The sequence below is a fragment of the Salmo trutta genome, chromosome 21 (assembly GCF_901001165.1).
Source record: "Salmo trutta chromosome 21, fSalTru1.1, whole genome shotgun sequence".
Lineage (NCBI taxonomy): Eukaryota > Metazoa > Chordata > Actinopteri > Salmoniformes > Salmonidae > Salmo > Salmo trutta.
Window position 1 is genome coordinate 31,298,517 of NC_042977.1, and position 14,680 is coordinate 31,313,196.

Genomic DNA, 14,680 nt, shown 5'->3' on the forward strand with positions numbered 1-14,680 from the left:
AACTGTGACCTGGCCAAGATAAAGCAAAGCAGAGCGACACAAACAATAACACAGAGTTACACATGGAATAAACAAGCGTACAGTCAATAATACAATAGAAAAAAAGAAAGTCTATATACAGTGTGTGCAAATGGCGTGAGGAGGTAGGCAAAAAATAGGCCAAAGTAGCGAAGTAATTACAATTTAGCAGATTAACACTGGAGTGATAAATGAGCAGATGATGATGTGCAAGTAGTGATACTGGTGTGCAAAAGAGCAGAAAAGTAAATAAAAACAATATGGGGATGAGGTAGGTAGGTAGGTAACGGTTTAGTAGATTATAAAAAAAATCTGTCTTTACATGGCTAAAAGAAAAGGAATATAACATACTGTTTACAGGAAACTCACTCTACATCCTTAGTTGTGTGGGAAAAGGAATGGGGTGGTGAAATAATTTTCTGTTATGGACAAAGGAACTCAAAAGGTGTAATGATATTAATTAACAAAAATATCAATCTGAATGTGCAAATAGTCAGGAATGATTCGCAAGGAAGATGGATCCTTTTGAATATGACAGTGGAAAAAGAGATTTGGCTCGTTAATCTATATGGTCCAAATCAGGATGATCCATACTTCTTTGAAAACATTTATACCAATTTATTGAAGTTCCAGGCAACAAATTATCAAATCCTTATGGTAGGTGACTACAACACAGTGTTAAGTGCCTCAATGGACCGTAAAGGTAATCACTCTACAAACTATCATCACCTTGCCCTTAAGGAAATCACAGATATTATGGACATGTTATAAAGAGACAAGACTAACAAGGGAAATCCATGAACTAATAAAAATGATACCACAGAGATACAAAATAAGTTAGAGGATAAATAAGAAGAACTTGAGGAACTTATTCAAGAACATTCTAATGTAATCTATTACAAAAATAAAGCAAACTGGATGGAATATGGAGAAAAATGCACAAAATTCTTCCTGAATCTCCAATACAAGAACAATAACAAAAATACTTTGCAGAAACTCTTTACTTGAGACAGAGTCATCTTTGATTCTCCAAATGATATTTTAAAAGAGGAAGCTAATTATTTTAGGCAGATGTTCTCTTTTCCGTCTCATCCTCTCCCACTGAATGAAGATTACGGTAAGGAATTCTTTTCAAATAATAAAAAAAATGTAAAATTAACAAATGTGCAGAAAGATCAGTGCGAAGGCCAAATTTCAGAGGAAGAACTTTTGGAGGCTATTAAATCCTTTCAGTCTGGAAAAACCCCAGGGCTTGATGGCATACCGGTAGAGGTATATCAAGCCTTTTTTGATATACTAAAAGCGCCATTGTTAGATTGTTTTAACTACTCCTATAGAAATGGTTGTCTGTCAGGTACTCAGCAGGAAGTTCTGATTTCACTATTATTAAAACAAGACTCAGATGGCAAATATAAAGACCCAGTCTATCTAAAAAACTGGAGGCCCCTTACACTTCACTGTTGTGATGCAAAAATACGTTCCTAACTATATCATGAAAATGAATTGGGTGGATTGAGATTATTATTAGCAGCACCCACTCGTAGCACGCGCTCCAGCAGGTATATCTCACTGGTCACCCCCAAAGCCAATTCCTCCTTTGATCGTCTTTCCTTCCAGTTTTCTGCTGCCAATGACTGGAACGAACTGCAAAAATCTCTGAAGCTGGAGACTCATATCTCGTTCACTAGCTTTAAGCACCAGCTGTCAGAGCAGCTCACAGATCACTGCACCTGTACATAGCCCATCTGTAAACAGCCCATCTATCTACCTACCTCATCCCCATACTGTATTTATTTATTTATCTTGCTCCTTTGCACCCCAGTATCTCTACTTGCACATTCATCTTCTGCACATCTACCATTCCAGTGTTTTAATTGCTATATTGTAATTACTTCGCCACCATGGCCTATTTATTGCCTTAACTTACCTCATTTGCACTCACTGTATATAGACTTTTTTGGTTTTCTTTTGTTCTACTGTATTATTGACTGTATGTTTGTTTATTCCATGGGTAACTCTGTGTTGTTGTATGTGTCAAATTGCTACGCTTTATCTTGGCCAGGTCGCAGTTGCAAATGAGAACTTGTTCTCAACTAGCCTACCTGGTTAAATAAAGGTGAAATAAAAAATAAAATTATTAATATAAAAGTACTAAACCTCTCTCTAAAAGCTTCACTTTTTCAAAAGTTTTACTTGAACCCTAAATGGTTCTCAAGTAGATTACTAAGAAAAGCTCATCCATTGTTTAGAAATGGCCTTTTTGCCTTTGTGCAGATTGCAATGTCTCATTTTCGATGAATTGAAAATGATACTTTGAAAAGATTCTCTCTCTTTCAAACAAGCATTGCAGAGCTGGCTACAATTTCAATGTCATCCCCCTGAAAAGAGAGAACAAATATTACAACAAATATTATGGCTGAACTCGAATGTGCTGGTTGATAAAATACCTGTATTTATGGGAAAGGTGTTTGAAAAGGGTATTTTGTTCTTAAACGATATTGTAAATTGGAATGGTAGAGTTATGTCCTTCGTGGAGTTATCAGAATTGTACAGGAAGGTCTGCTCGTTTCAAGAGTACAACCAATTGATTACAGCATTACCCCAAAAATGGATGAGGCAGGTGGCAGCGGGAGGAGGTAGGGAACTGGTCTGTCTGTCCAATATAAAGGATCAAAACTGACAGAGAAATAAAAATAGCATAAATAGGAAAGTATACCAGTTTCATTTGAGGACCAGGATGATGACAACTGTGCCATACAGATGGCAAAATAGTGGGGAAGAGATTTTTGATGTACCGATTCTATGGTACAGGGTGTATGAGTTAATATATAAAACAACGCAAGATTCAAGACCATGCTTTTCAGCTAAAATTATTCTATAGAATTCTTGCCACCAACAAAATGTTAAATATTTGGGGCATAAAATCATCGAAGTTCTGCAGATTTTGTTGTGAGGATACAGAATCAATAGACCATTAATTTTGGTATTGCCCTCAGGTAGCCTGTTTCTGGTCTCAGGTTCAGGAATGGCTGAAAATGCTTAGCATTGATCTAAAATTGACCCTAGAAATAGTACTGTTAGGAGATCTGGAGAGACCTGGTCAGTCAATTACTAATATACTAATACTGTTAAATACTTTTACTATCTTCAACTCGCAATCTGTGGATTCTATTCGATTAGATTCATATTGTATGTTAACCATCACAGCATAGTTGATACATACATGTAACAGTGCCAGACATACATACAAACATATACAGTTGGCATTGCTGTTATGATTTTAGATGTCCTTTGTTTAACTTTTTATCTTCTTTTTTTTGCATTGTTTTTTGCTGTTTTCTTCTGTATTTTTCATTTTTCTCTTTAGTTCATTCTCTTGGTTGTTGGTGCATTGGGGGGTTCTTGGGGGTGGGGAATGGAATTAATTGTATTTTTATTTTTTTTTCTTGTGGGGGGGGACTGTGGGAGGGGTCTCGAATGGTATTGACCCTGCTTCTGTGTGTTGCTACAAAAAGAAGTTAGAGGTAGTTTTGCGAGCCAATGCTAACTGGCGTTAGCGCTAGATTAGCACAGGGGTTCCCAAACCTTTTCACTCGGGACCCCCCTTCCGGCATTGGCTTGTCTAATGTGTATTCATGTAATATTTCAGTGACAAAAGAATTACAACAATATACAGTTGAAGTCGGAAGTTTACATACACTTAGGTTGGAGTCATTAAAACTTGTTTTTCAACCACTCCACCAATTTCTTCTTAAACAAACTATAGTTTTGGCAAGTCGGTTTGGACATCTACTTTGTGCATGACACAAGTAATTAGTCCAACAATTGTTTACAGACATATTATTTCACTTATAATTCACTGTATCACAATTCCAGTGGGTCAGAAGTTTACATACACTAAGTTGACTGTGCATTTAAACAGCTTGGAAAATTCCAGAAGATTATGTCATGGCTTTAGAAGCTTCTGATAAGACTAATTGACATCATTTGAGTCAATTGGAGGTGTACATGTGGATGTATTTCAAGGCCTACCGTCAAACTCAGTGCCTCTTTGCTTGACATCATGGGAAAATGAAAAGAAATCAGCCAAGACCTCAGAAAAAAAATTGTAGACCTCCACAAGTCTGGTTCATCCTTGGGAGCAATTTCCAAGAGCCTGAAGGTACCACGTTCATCTGTACAAACAATAGTACGCAAGTATAAACACCATGGGACCACGCAGCCGTCATACCGCTCAGGAAGGTGACGCATTCTGTCTCCTAGAGATGAACGTACTTTGGTGTGAAAAGGGGAAATCAATCCCAGAACAACAGCAAAGGACCTTGTGAAGATGCTGGAGGAAACATGTACAAAAGTATCTATATCCACAGTAAAACAAGTCCTATATCGACATAACCTGAAAGGCCGCTCAGCAAGGAAGAAGCCACTGCTCCAGAACCGGCATAATAAAGCCAGACTATGGTTTGCAACTGCACATGGGGACAAAGATCGTACTTTTTGGAGAGATGTTCTCTGGTCTGATGAAACAAAAATAGAACTGTTTGGCCATAATGACCATCATTATGTTTGGAGGAAAAAGGGGGAGGCTTGCAAGCCGAAGCACACCATCCCAACCGTGAAGCGCGGGGGTGGCAGCATCATGTTGTGGGGGTGCTTTGCTGCAGGAGAGGCTGGTGCACTTCACAAAATAGATGGCATCATGAGGCAGGGAAATGATGTTGATATATTGAAGCTATGTCTCAAGACATCAATCAGGAAGCTAGCTTGGTCGCAAATGGGTCTTACAAATGGACATTGACACACGCATACTTCCAAAGTTGTGGCAAAATGGCTTAAGGACAACAAAGTCAAGTTATTGGAGTGGCCATCACAAAGCCCTGACCTCAATCCTATAGTGGTGATCCTAACTGACCTAAAACAGGGAATTGTTACTAGGATTAAATGTCAGGAATTGTGAAAAACTGAGTTTAAATGTATTTGGCTAAGTGTATGTAAACTTCCGACTTCAACTGTATATGGCCTAAAAAACGAAATATAAAAACAGTAGCTGACATGGGCTAGTTGATCTGGACATTTCTGACAAGGTATGCAATGGCTAACGTGACAAGAGGAACTGACGTACCTCGTACTTTCTACTATTACAACTTTCAGGAGTAAGTTTAAAGCCAGACTGAAATTGAGGGGGGCTGACCCTTCGGGGCGGGCCCCACAGTTTGGGAACCACTGGCTTAGTGCAAAGACTGGAAGTCTAGCTGTACCTGAAGACTTCATCTTTGCCCTAAGCTAGTTAGCATTGGCTGGCGAAACTACCTCTTCTAACTTAATCATACTGGTTACAGAGACATAATAATTGTATCCATGAGTTCATCTGACTCTGGGGAAATAGATAACTATCCCTTTAAAGACCATGCAGGGCCTAGCCACGGCCATGTTCATTTATATACCACATAATGATACCACATATTATCTCTGCAGTTTATCTTAATGAATCTTATCCATTAACTACTGTTGAACATTACATTTTATTTCTCCTGTCCCATAGTGCCCTTGCTCTCCCGGATTTTGCCATCTGATAACTGCAAGATCTACAAGCAGGGGATCAACATCAGGTAAGGCATCACATACACGTTTGACACAGACTCCAGCTACAAGTTGTGAGGATTATAGCTGGCGTGTGCAACCACTCATCTCCCAGAGTTAACCCATTACACTCTTTCTCCTCTCTCTTTCTCCTTTGACAGACTGGACACAACTCTGATAGACTTCTCAGATATGAAGTGTCAGAGAGGAGACCTCAGCTTCATCTTTAACGGAGATGCTCCGCCCTCCAAGTCCTTCTATGTCCTGGACAATGAGCAGAAGGTGTACCAGCGGATACACCACGAGGTGACCTATATGGTTTGGTACCATGTCCTCCAAACCACCCAACCTCACATGAATTTGACCTATATGGTCTGGTACCATGTCCTCCAAGCCACCCAACCTTACACGAATGTTTGTATTGCCCTGGCAAAGGTTGATTGATTGAAAGCTCAGCTATTGTTACAGGGGATCAGATTTTTTTTCTTCTGCAATCTAATGTGTGTGGAAGTTCTGTTTTCACCATGTCACCCATAAAGATAATGGGACCTATTGAATTCTGTGATGTCATTATGATGATGCCTGATGTGTCCCTGCAGGAGTCTGAGATGGAGACTGAAGAGGAGGTGGACATCCTGATGAGCAGTGATGTCTATTCTGCCACCCTGTCCACCAAGTCCATCACCTTCTCCCGCAGTCAGATCGGCTGGCTCTTCAGGGAGGACAAGACGGTAAGCACCCCTCCCGGTCCTGTTCAGTAGGCAATTTATTTTGTTGAAACACAGCAGAATGTGGGGAGGGGTGCAGGGATCACTGGAATATAGAGGGAATAATATAATTGGTCTCTGATCATAAGCTGTGTTTATTTATTTAACCTTTATTTAACTAGGCAAGTCAGTTAAGAACAAATTCCTATTTACAATGACGGCCTACCAAAAGGCAAAAGGCCTCCTGCGGGGATGGGGGCTGGGATTAAAAATGTTAAATAAAATAGAAATATAGGACATAACACACATCACGACAAGAGAGACAACACAACACTACATAAAGACAGACCTAAGACAACAACATAGCAAGGCAGCAACACATGACAACACAGCATGGTAGAAGCACAACATGACAACAACATGGTAGCAACACCACATGGTAGCAGCACAAAACATGGTACAAACATTATTGGGCACAGACAACAGCACAAAGGGCAAGAAGGTAGAGACAACAATACATCACGTGAAGCAGCCACAACTGTCAGTAAGAGTGTCCATGATTGAGGCTTTGAATGAAGAGATTGAGATAAAACTGTCCAGTTTGAGTGTTTGTTGCAGCTCGTACCAGTCGCTAGCTGCAGCGAACTGAAAAGAGGAGCGACCCAGGGATGTGTGTGCTTTGGGGACCTTTAACAGAATGTGACTGGCAGAACGGGTGTTGTATGTGGAGGATGAGGGCTGCAGTAGATATCTCAGATAGGGGGGAGTGAGGCCTACGAGGGTTTTATAAATAAGCATTAACCAGTGGGTCTTGCGACGGGTATACAGAGATCACCAGTTTACAGAGGAGTATAGAGTCCAGTGATGTGTCCTATGAGGAGCATTGGTGGCAAATCTGATGGCCGAATGGTAAAGAACATCTAGCCGCTTGAGAGCACCCTTACCTGCCGATCTATAAATTACGTCTCTGTAATCTAGCATGGGTAGGATGGTCATCTGAATTAGGGTTAGTTTGGCAGCTGGGGTGGAAGAGGAGCGATTATGATAGAGGAAACCAAGTATAGATTTAACTTTAGCCTGCAGCTTTGATATGTGCTGAGAGAAGGACAGTGTACTGTCTAGCCATACTCCCAGTACTTATATGAGGTGACTACCTCAAGCTCTAAACTCTGAGGTAGTAATCACACCTGTAGGGAGAGGGGCAGTCTTCTTACCAAACCACATGACCTTTGTTTTGGAGGTGTTAAGGGCAGAGAAAGCTTGTTGGACACTAAAAGCTTTGTTATAGAGCATTTAACACAAAATCCAGGGAGGGGCCAGCTGAGTATAAGACTATCATCTGCATATAAATGGATGAGTGCGCTTTCTATTGCCTGAGCTATGTTGTTGATGTAAATTGAGAAGAGCGTGGGCCCAGGATTGAGCCTTGGGTTACTCCCTTGGTGACAGGCAGTGGCTGAGACAGCAGATGTTCTGACTTTATGCACTGCTCTCTTTGAGAGAGGTAGTTCGCAAACCAGGCCAAAGACCCCTCAGAGACACCAATACTCCTTAGCCGGCCCACAAGAATGGAATGGTCTACCGTATCAAAAGCTTTGGCCAAGTCAATAGAAATAGCAGCACAATATTGCTTAGAATCAAGGGCAATGGTGACATCATTGAGGACCTTTAAGGTTGCAGTGACACATCCATAACCTGAGTGGAAACCATATTGCATATCAGGGAGAATACTATAGACATCAAGAAAGCCAGTCAGTTGATTTTTCCAACACTTTTGATAAACAGGGCAAAATAGAAATGGGCCCATAACAGTTAGGATCAGCTTGATCTACCCCTTTAAATAAGGATGAACCGTGGCTGCCTTCCAAGCAGTGGGAACCTCCCCAGAGAGGAGAGACAGGCTAAAAGGTCAGAGATAGGCTTGGTGATGATAGGGACAGTAACCTTAAAGAAGAAATGGTCTAAACCATCTGACCCAGATGGTTATTTGGGGTCAAGTTTAAGGAGCTCCTTTAGCACCTCTGACTCAGTGACCGCTTGCAGGGAGAAACTGTGTAGCGGGGCAGGGGAGAAAGAGGGAGGAGCATCGGGGCTAGTCACATTAGAAGGGGTGGGAGAGGAGGCATGGCTCAGTCAAATAGGAATCCTGACTTAATGAAGTGGTGATTGAAGAGCTCAGCTATGTGTTTCTTGTCAGTAACAACCACATCATCAACATTAAGGGACATGGGCAGCTGTGAGGAGAATAGTTTTTTTCTCCAGGTCTTTAACCGTTTTCCCTAACTTCTTGGGGTTAGACCCACAGAGAGAGAACTGCTCCTTAAAGTAACTAACTTTAGCCTTCCGGATAGCCTGAGTGCACTTATTTCTCATTTGCCGGAACGATAGCCAGTCATCCTGACTATGCGTGTGCCGAGCCTTTCGCCAAATGCAATTCTTGAGGTGGAGTAACTCTGCAAGATCACGGTCAAACCAGGGGCTGAACCTATTTTTAATTATAATTTTCTTTATGGGGGCGTATTTGTCACCAATACCACTGAAAATATTTGTTTTAAAAGTCCAAGCGTCTTTGATAGAGCTGATCAAGCTGATTCTATACCATTTTACAGAGGCCAGTTCATGAAGGAAGGCTTGCTCATTAAAGTATTTTAGCAAGCGTCTATGACAAATCAGGAGAGGTCGTTTCACTGAGCAGCCATTATGAACACAGGCTGTAAAACAGTGATCACTGTATGTACTGTATAGGGAATAGGGTGTCATTAATAATGCAGCCATCAGTGTTTATTATGCATCTGGCTTGTCTGTCCCTGCAGGAGAGAGTTGGTAACTTCCTGGCTGACTTCTACTCTGTGAACGGCCTGGTGCTGGAGTCCAGGAAACGGCGGGAGCATCTGAGTGAGGAGGACGTCCTGAGGAACAAGGCCATCATGGAGAGCCTGAGCAAAGGAGGGAACCTGGTGGAGCAGAACTATGAGGTGAGGGAGGGAGGCTTTGGGTCTTTAGTCTCTTCTTCAGTAGTGGGTGTGGTTTTGGTGGACATAATATGGATATGTGGTTATGATGCATAAAAGAAAGCCTACATGTAGTGATCTTCCTCTCTGTCTTTCCCTCAGCCTCAGAGAAGGCTGTCCCTCACAGCTCCAGACCCCAACACTATCTCCTGGGAGGAGTACATTTCTGCAGAGCACGGAAAGTAAGCCCTGCTTTATTCCTTTTAAGAAAGGTCACAGATGACACCACTGTCCGGATTAATATCAAGCCACTTTTTATTATTGAGTTATTTCATTGAAGATCGTAACTAGCAGTGGCTTACTATTAAGCTTCCAAACGTATACACCAATGGTGCTGACTTAGTGTGTTTGTGTATGTGTTCATCCCCAGGGCACCTCATCTTGGGAGAGAGCTTGTGTGTAAGGAGAGCAAGAAGAACTTCAAAGCGACCGTAGCCATGAGCCAGGACTTCCCTCTGGGCATTGAGTCGTGAGTAGAATCCCTCCTCTTATTGGCTGGTAGTCTCTCATCAGTCTTACCACTGACTGTAGTGCATTTGGAAACGTCCATGTATTTATCGTTATTGTGCACACAGGTTCTGATTAAATGTATATTAGGCAGATGCAGATCGCCAATTCAGAAAAGTTCTTGTCTAGCAAATGCTTTTGGAAGGCCTCTTGATTTTAGGTACATTTTAAGTTTGATTGAATAGGATCTAGGCTAGTAATGTACTGTTAGAATAATGCATACATCAATTCAAAATAAGTGTTTGGCACTGACACTTTTTTCTGTCCTCTTCCAGGTTACTGAATGTGTTGGAGGTCATAGCCCCATTCAAACATTTCAACAAACTAAGAGAATTTGTTCAAATGAAGCTTCCTCCTGGGTTTCCAGTCAAGCTTGGTATGAATCTATTGTACACTGAACTAAAATATAAATGCAACATATAAAGTGTTGGTCCCATGTTTCATGAGCTGAAATAAAATATAAAAATTTAAATAAAAAAATAAAAATTTTCATAAGCACAAAGTTTATTTCTATCAAATTTTGGGCACAAATTTGTTTACATCCCTGTTAGTGAGCATTTCTCCTTTGCCAAGATAATCCATCCACCTGACAGGTGTGGCATATCAAGAAGCTGATTAAACAACATGATCATTACACAGGTACACCTTGTGCTGGGGACAGTAAAAGGCCACTCTAAAATGTGCAGTTTTGTCACACAACACAATGCAACAGATGTATCAAGTTGAGGGAGTGTGCAACTGGCATGTTGACTGCAAGAATGTCCACCAGAGCTGCTGCCAGATAATTGAATGTTAATTTCTCTAGCATATGCCACACCCGGGGTGACAGGTAGCCTAGCGGTTAGAGCGTTGGGCCAGTAACCGAAAGGTTGCTGGATCGAATCCCCAAGCTGACAAGGTAAAAATCTATCGTTCTGCCCCTGAGCCCACTGTTCCCCGGGCACCGAAGACGTGGATGTCGATTAAGGCAGCCCTCCGCACCTCTCTGATTCAGAGGAGTTGGGTTCAATGCGGAAGACACATTTCAGTTGAAGGCATTCATTTGTACAACTGACTAGGTATCCCCCCTTTCCCAACATCGTTTTGGAGAATTTGGCAGTACGTTCAACCGTCCTCACAACCGCAGACAGCGTGTATGGTGTTGTGTGGGAGAGCGATTGCTGATGTCAGCGTTGTGAACAGAGTGTCCCATGGTGGTGGTGGGGTTATGGTATGGACAGGCATAAGCTACGGACAGTGAACACAATTGCATTTTATGGATGGCAATTTGAATGCACAGAGATACCGTGATGAGATCCTGAGGCCCATGGTCGTGCCATTCACCTGCCGCCATCACCTCATTGTTCAGCATGATAATGCACGGGCCCATGTCGCAAGGATCTGTACACAATTCCTGGAAGCTGAAAATGTCCCAGTTCTTCCAAGGCCTGCATACTCACCAGACATGTCACCGATTGAGCATGTATGGGAGGATCTGGATCGACGTGTACGACAGCATGTTCCAGTTCCCGACAATATCTAGCAACTTCGCACAGCGATTAAAGAGGAGTGGGACAACATTCCACAGGCCACAGTCAACAGCCTGATCAACTCTATGCGAAGGAGATGTCGAGCTGCATGAAGCAAATGGTGGCCAGACCAGATAATGACTGGTTTTCTGATCCACGCCCCTACCTTTTTTTAAAAGTATCTGTGACCAACAGATGCATATCTGTATTCCCAGTCATGTGAAATCCATAGATTAGGGCCTAATGACTTTATTTCAATTGACTGATTTCCTTATATGAACTGTAACTCTTTTTCCACATTTTGTTACATTACAGCCTTAATTCTAAAATGTATAAAATATATTTTTTTTACCTTTATTTACATTAGTATTCAGACCCTTTTATGAGACTTGAAATTTAGCTCAGGTGCGTCCTGTTTCCATTGATCATCTTTTAGATGGTTCTACAACTTGATTCTTCCAAGACTCTTACTTCAGCTGCCCGCCCGGCCAAACTGATAAATCGGGAGAGAAGGGCCTTGGTCAGGGAGATGACCAAGAACCCTTTGATCACTCTGACAGCTCCAGAGTTCCTCTGTGGAGATGGGAGAACCTTCCAGAAGGACAACCATCTCTGCAGCACTCCACCAATCAGGCCTTTACGGCAGAGTGGCCAGACGGAGCTCACTCCTCAGTAAAAGGCACATGACAGCCCGTTTAGAGTTTGCCAAAAGCCACCTAAAGGACTCTGACAATGAAACCAAGATTGAACTCTTTGGCCTGAATGCCAAGCATCACGTCTGGAGGAAACCTGGCACCATTTCTAAGGTGAAGCATGGTGGTGGCAGCACGCTGTGGGGACGTTTTTCATCGGCAGGGACTGGGAGACAAGTCAGGATCCTAGGGAAAGATAAACGGAACAAAGTACAGAGAGATCCTTGATTAAAACCTGCCTCAAAGCACTTAGGATGTCAGACAGGGGTGAAGGTTCACACAGCCAAGACAACGCCGGAGTGGCTTCGGGACAAGTCTCAATGTCCTTGAGTGGCCCAGCCAGAGCCGGGACTTGAACCCGATCAAACATCTCTGGAGAAACCTTAAAATAGCTGTTCAGCGATGCTCCCCATTCAACCTGTTCAGAGCCTGAGAAGATCTGCAGAGAAGAATTGGAGGAACTCCCCAAATACAGGTGTGCCAAGCTTGTAGCGTCACACCCAAGAATACTCAAGGCTGTAATCACAGCCAAAGGTGCTTCAACAAAGTACTGAGTAAAAGGTCTGAACACTTATGTAAATGTGATATTTCAGTTTTTAATTTTGAACAAATTTGCAAACATTTCTGTAAATCTGTTTTTGCTGTATTATTATGGGGTATTGTGTGTCAATTGATGAGGACATTTTTTTAAAAATCCATTGTAAGAAGGCTGTAACGTAACAAAATGTGGAAAAAGTCAATGGGTCTGAATACTTTCCGAATGCACTGTACGTTATGTGGCCACATGGCTGATTTTATTTTTAAGTTAAAATAAAATGAAATATTGTAAAATTATGAAGAAACTGACATATTAAACGCTGGAAACACCCCTCCTATTTTTGTGTTCCAGACATCCCTGTGTTCCCCACTATCACAGCGACGGTCACCTTCCAAGAGTTTCGCTACGATGACTTTGAGGAGTCCATCTTCTCCATCCCAGCAGACTACAAAGAGGACCCCAGTCGCTTCCCTGACCTCTGACCTGGTTGTCATAGCAACCAGAGGTGCCCCCGTCCCACACGCTCGGAAACTGACAAACAGCCTCTACCTACCTACATTATTAAAAGGCAAATAACCAACTAAAGTAGAAACAAAATTAGAATGTGCCATCTTATTGTTTGATGTCTGTCTGTGTGTTCTGATGGAAAAAAAGGGAATTATCTCTTGGCCCTGAGTGTTCAATTTGTAGATATTTCCTCATAGCAAACCAATGCAAACAGGACTCGCATTGCACCACAACCATGTTCATATGTGTAGCAATAACAGCACAAGGTCCCCCAAAAATATTTGATGTCATCTGTTTAACAACTTCATTAACCTACTACATGATCACTGCTCTGAAAAGTTATGGAGTTGACTGTGACATCTTCAACGTGCACTTCCCCAGGCTTAGCACTCACTGCATCTAGCGTCTGCCCTTTGGAGACTACCCTTTACTTATAAACTAAGTGTTAGAAAAATAGAGATGTCATAACTGAACTGAGCATAACTTTCTCCATGTTTAAATGATGTACGTTATATAGGCCTAGTCAAAAGGGGCAACACTGTATAGCAATACATTTCCAGTACATAACAATGTTATTTTTAAACCTGCTGGTTTAAACAGCATTCTTACACAGATCAATACCCAAGCCTTTCGCTCGCTCTCTCAGGATGCAAACACCTGTATTTTCAGGTTAACTCATCTCTTACCTCCTGGCTATCACCATCTGTTTCGTGTGAATTTGGGGCTCTATTCAATCCGTAGCGCTGAAGATCCGCTTTATAGTGCGATTGACAATTATAGCCAATTTTCCTTTGGTCGCAGACTTCATTCACGGTAAACACGGTGTGGGCTCAATCGGAAATTATCTTTACAGATCTTTTGTGATATGGATTGAATCCAGCCCTTAATGTGTTTTGTGTGTGAGAGAGGACTGTTGTACTGTACTTTAAAGGTGTGTGTGTGTGTGTGTGAGAACCCAGATGGGGTTTCAGGAAAGCTGTTCTAGTTTGATACTGCACTGACATATTTAATTGCATGCTATGTTGACCCAATTGGATTACTTATGTCCTCTTGAGTGTATATTTCATACACACTTGTTATACCTGCTGCCATCTTGCTATCCTTTCAAATTATTCAGGAAGACCAACTTCTACCGTATAAATATTCTAACCACACTAAAACCCTTTGGTCAAATGCATTTAGGTGCTTTTACCACGAGATTATTTCCTTGAGCGTACTCCAGTTTACACAACAGACTCTACATTACATTTCAATGAGAGCTGTAAAATCCATATGGTTTATGAAATGAGATGTGACCAGCAGTAGGTAACAGTTTGGGTCATAAGAATGTGTATCTGGCTTGAGCCTACTGGTATTTATAAATGTATTGCAGCTTTTCCAATTTCCCATTCCTTTAAATAAATCACCAGCATCATGTCTCTGCATTGCAGTGTTCCATTGTTTGCCATGGGGCAGAGAACATTTGACAGTTGTAAAGCTAGTTTCCTGCAATTCTACACATAAGACAAAATGCTGTGTTCTTATGCTATCTGAGTAACTCAAACATAAAATCAATGTGGGCGCCATGCCATTTTTTAAATTTTACCTGTCTAGTTTTTGGTGACTTAGTTCT

At 41.7% G+C, this 14,680-nt stretch overlaps 1 protein-coding gene across 1 annotated transcript in view; it reads left to right on the forward strand.

Annotated features, from left to right (window-relative positions):
* The window catches only part of LOC115157158 (ankyrin repeat domain-containing protein 13C), a 35,119-nt gene extending 20,633 nt beyond the window's left edge, over positions 1–14,486 (forward strand). Inside the window, exons 6-13 of the mRNA XM_029705161.1 lie at positions 5,561–5,627; positions 5,760–5,904; positions 6,198–6,329; positions 9,119–9,280; positions 9,419–9,498; positions 9,687–9,785; positions 10,099–10,199; positions 12,913–14,486. Of these exons, the coding sequence (XP_029561021.1) occupies positions 5,561–5,627; positions 5,760–5,904; positions 6,198–6,329; positions 9,119–9,280; positions 9,419–9,498; positions 9,687–9,785; positions 10,099–10,199; positions 12,913–13,043 (917 nt within the window). The 3' untranslated portion in view covers positions 13,044–14,486. The remainder of the gene's footprint in view (positions 1–5,560; positions 5,628–5,759; positions 5,905–6,197; positions 6,330–9,118; positions 9,281–9,418; positions 9,499–9,686; positions 9,786–10,098; positions 10,200–12,912) is intronic.
* The last annotated feature ends 194 nt before the right edge of the window (positions 14,487–14,680 follow it).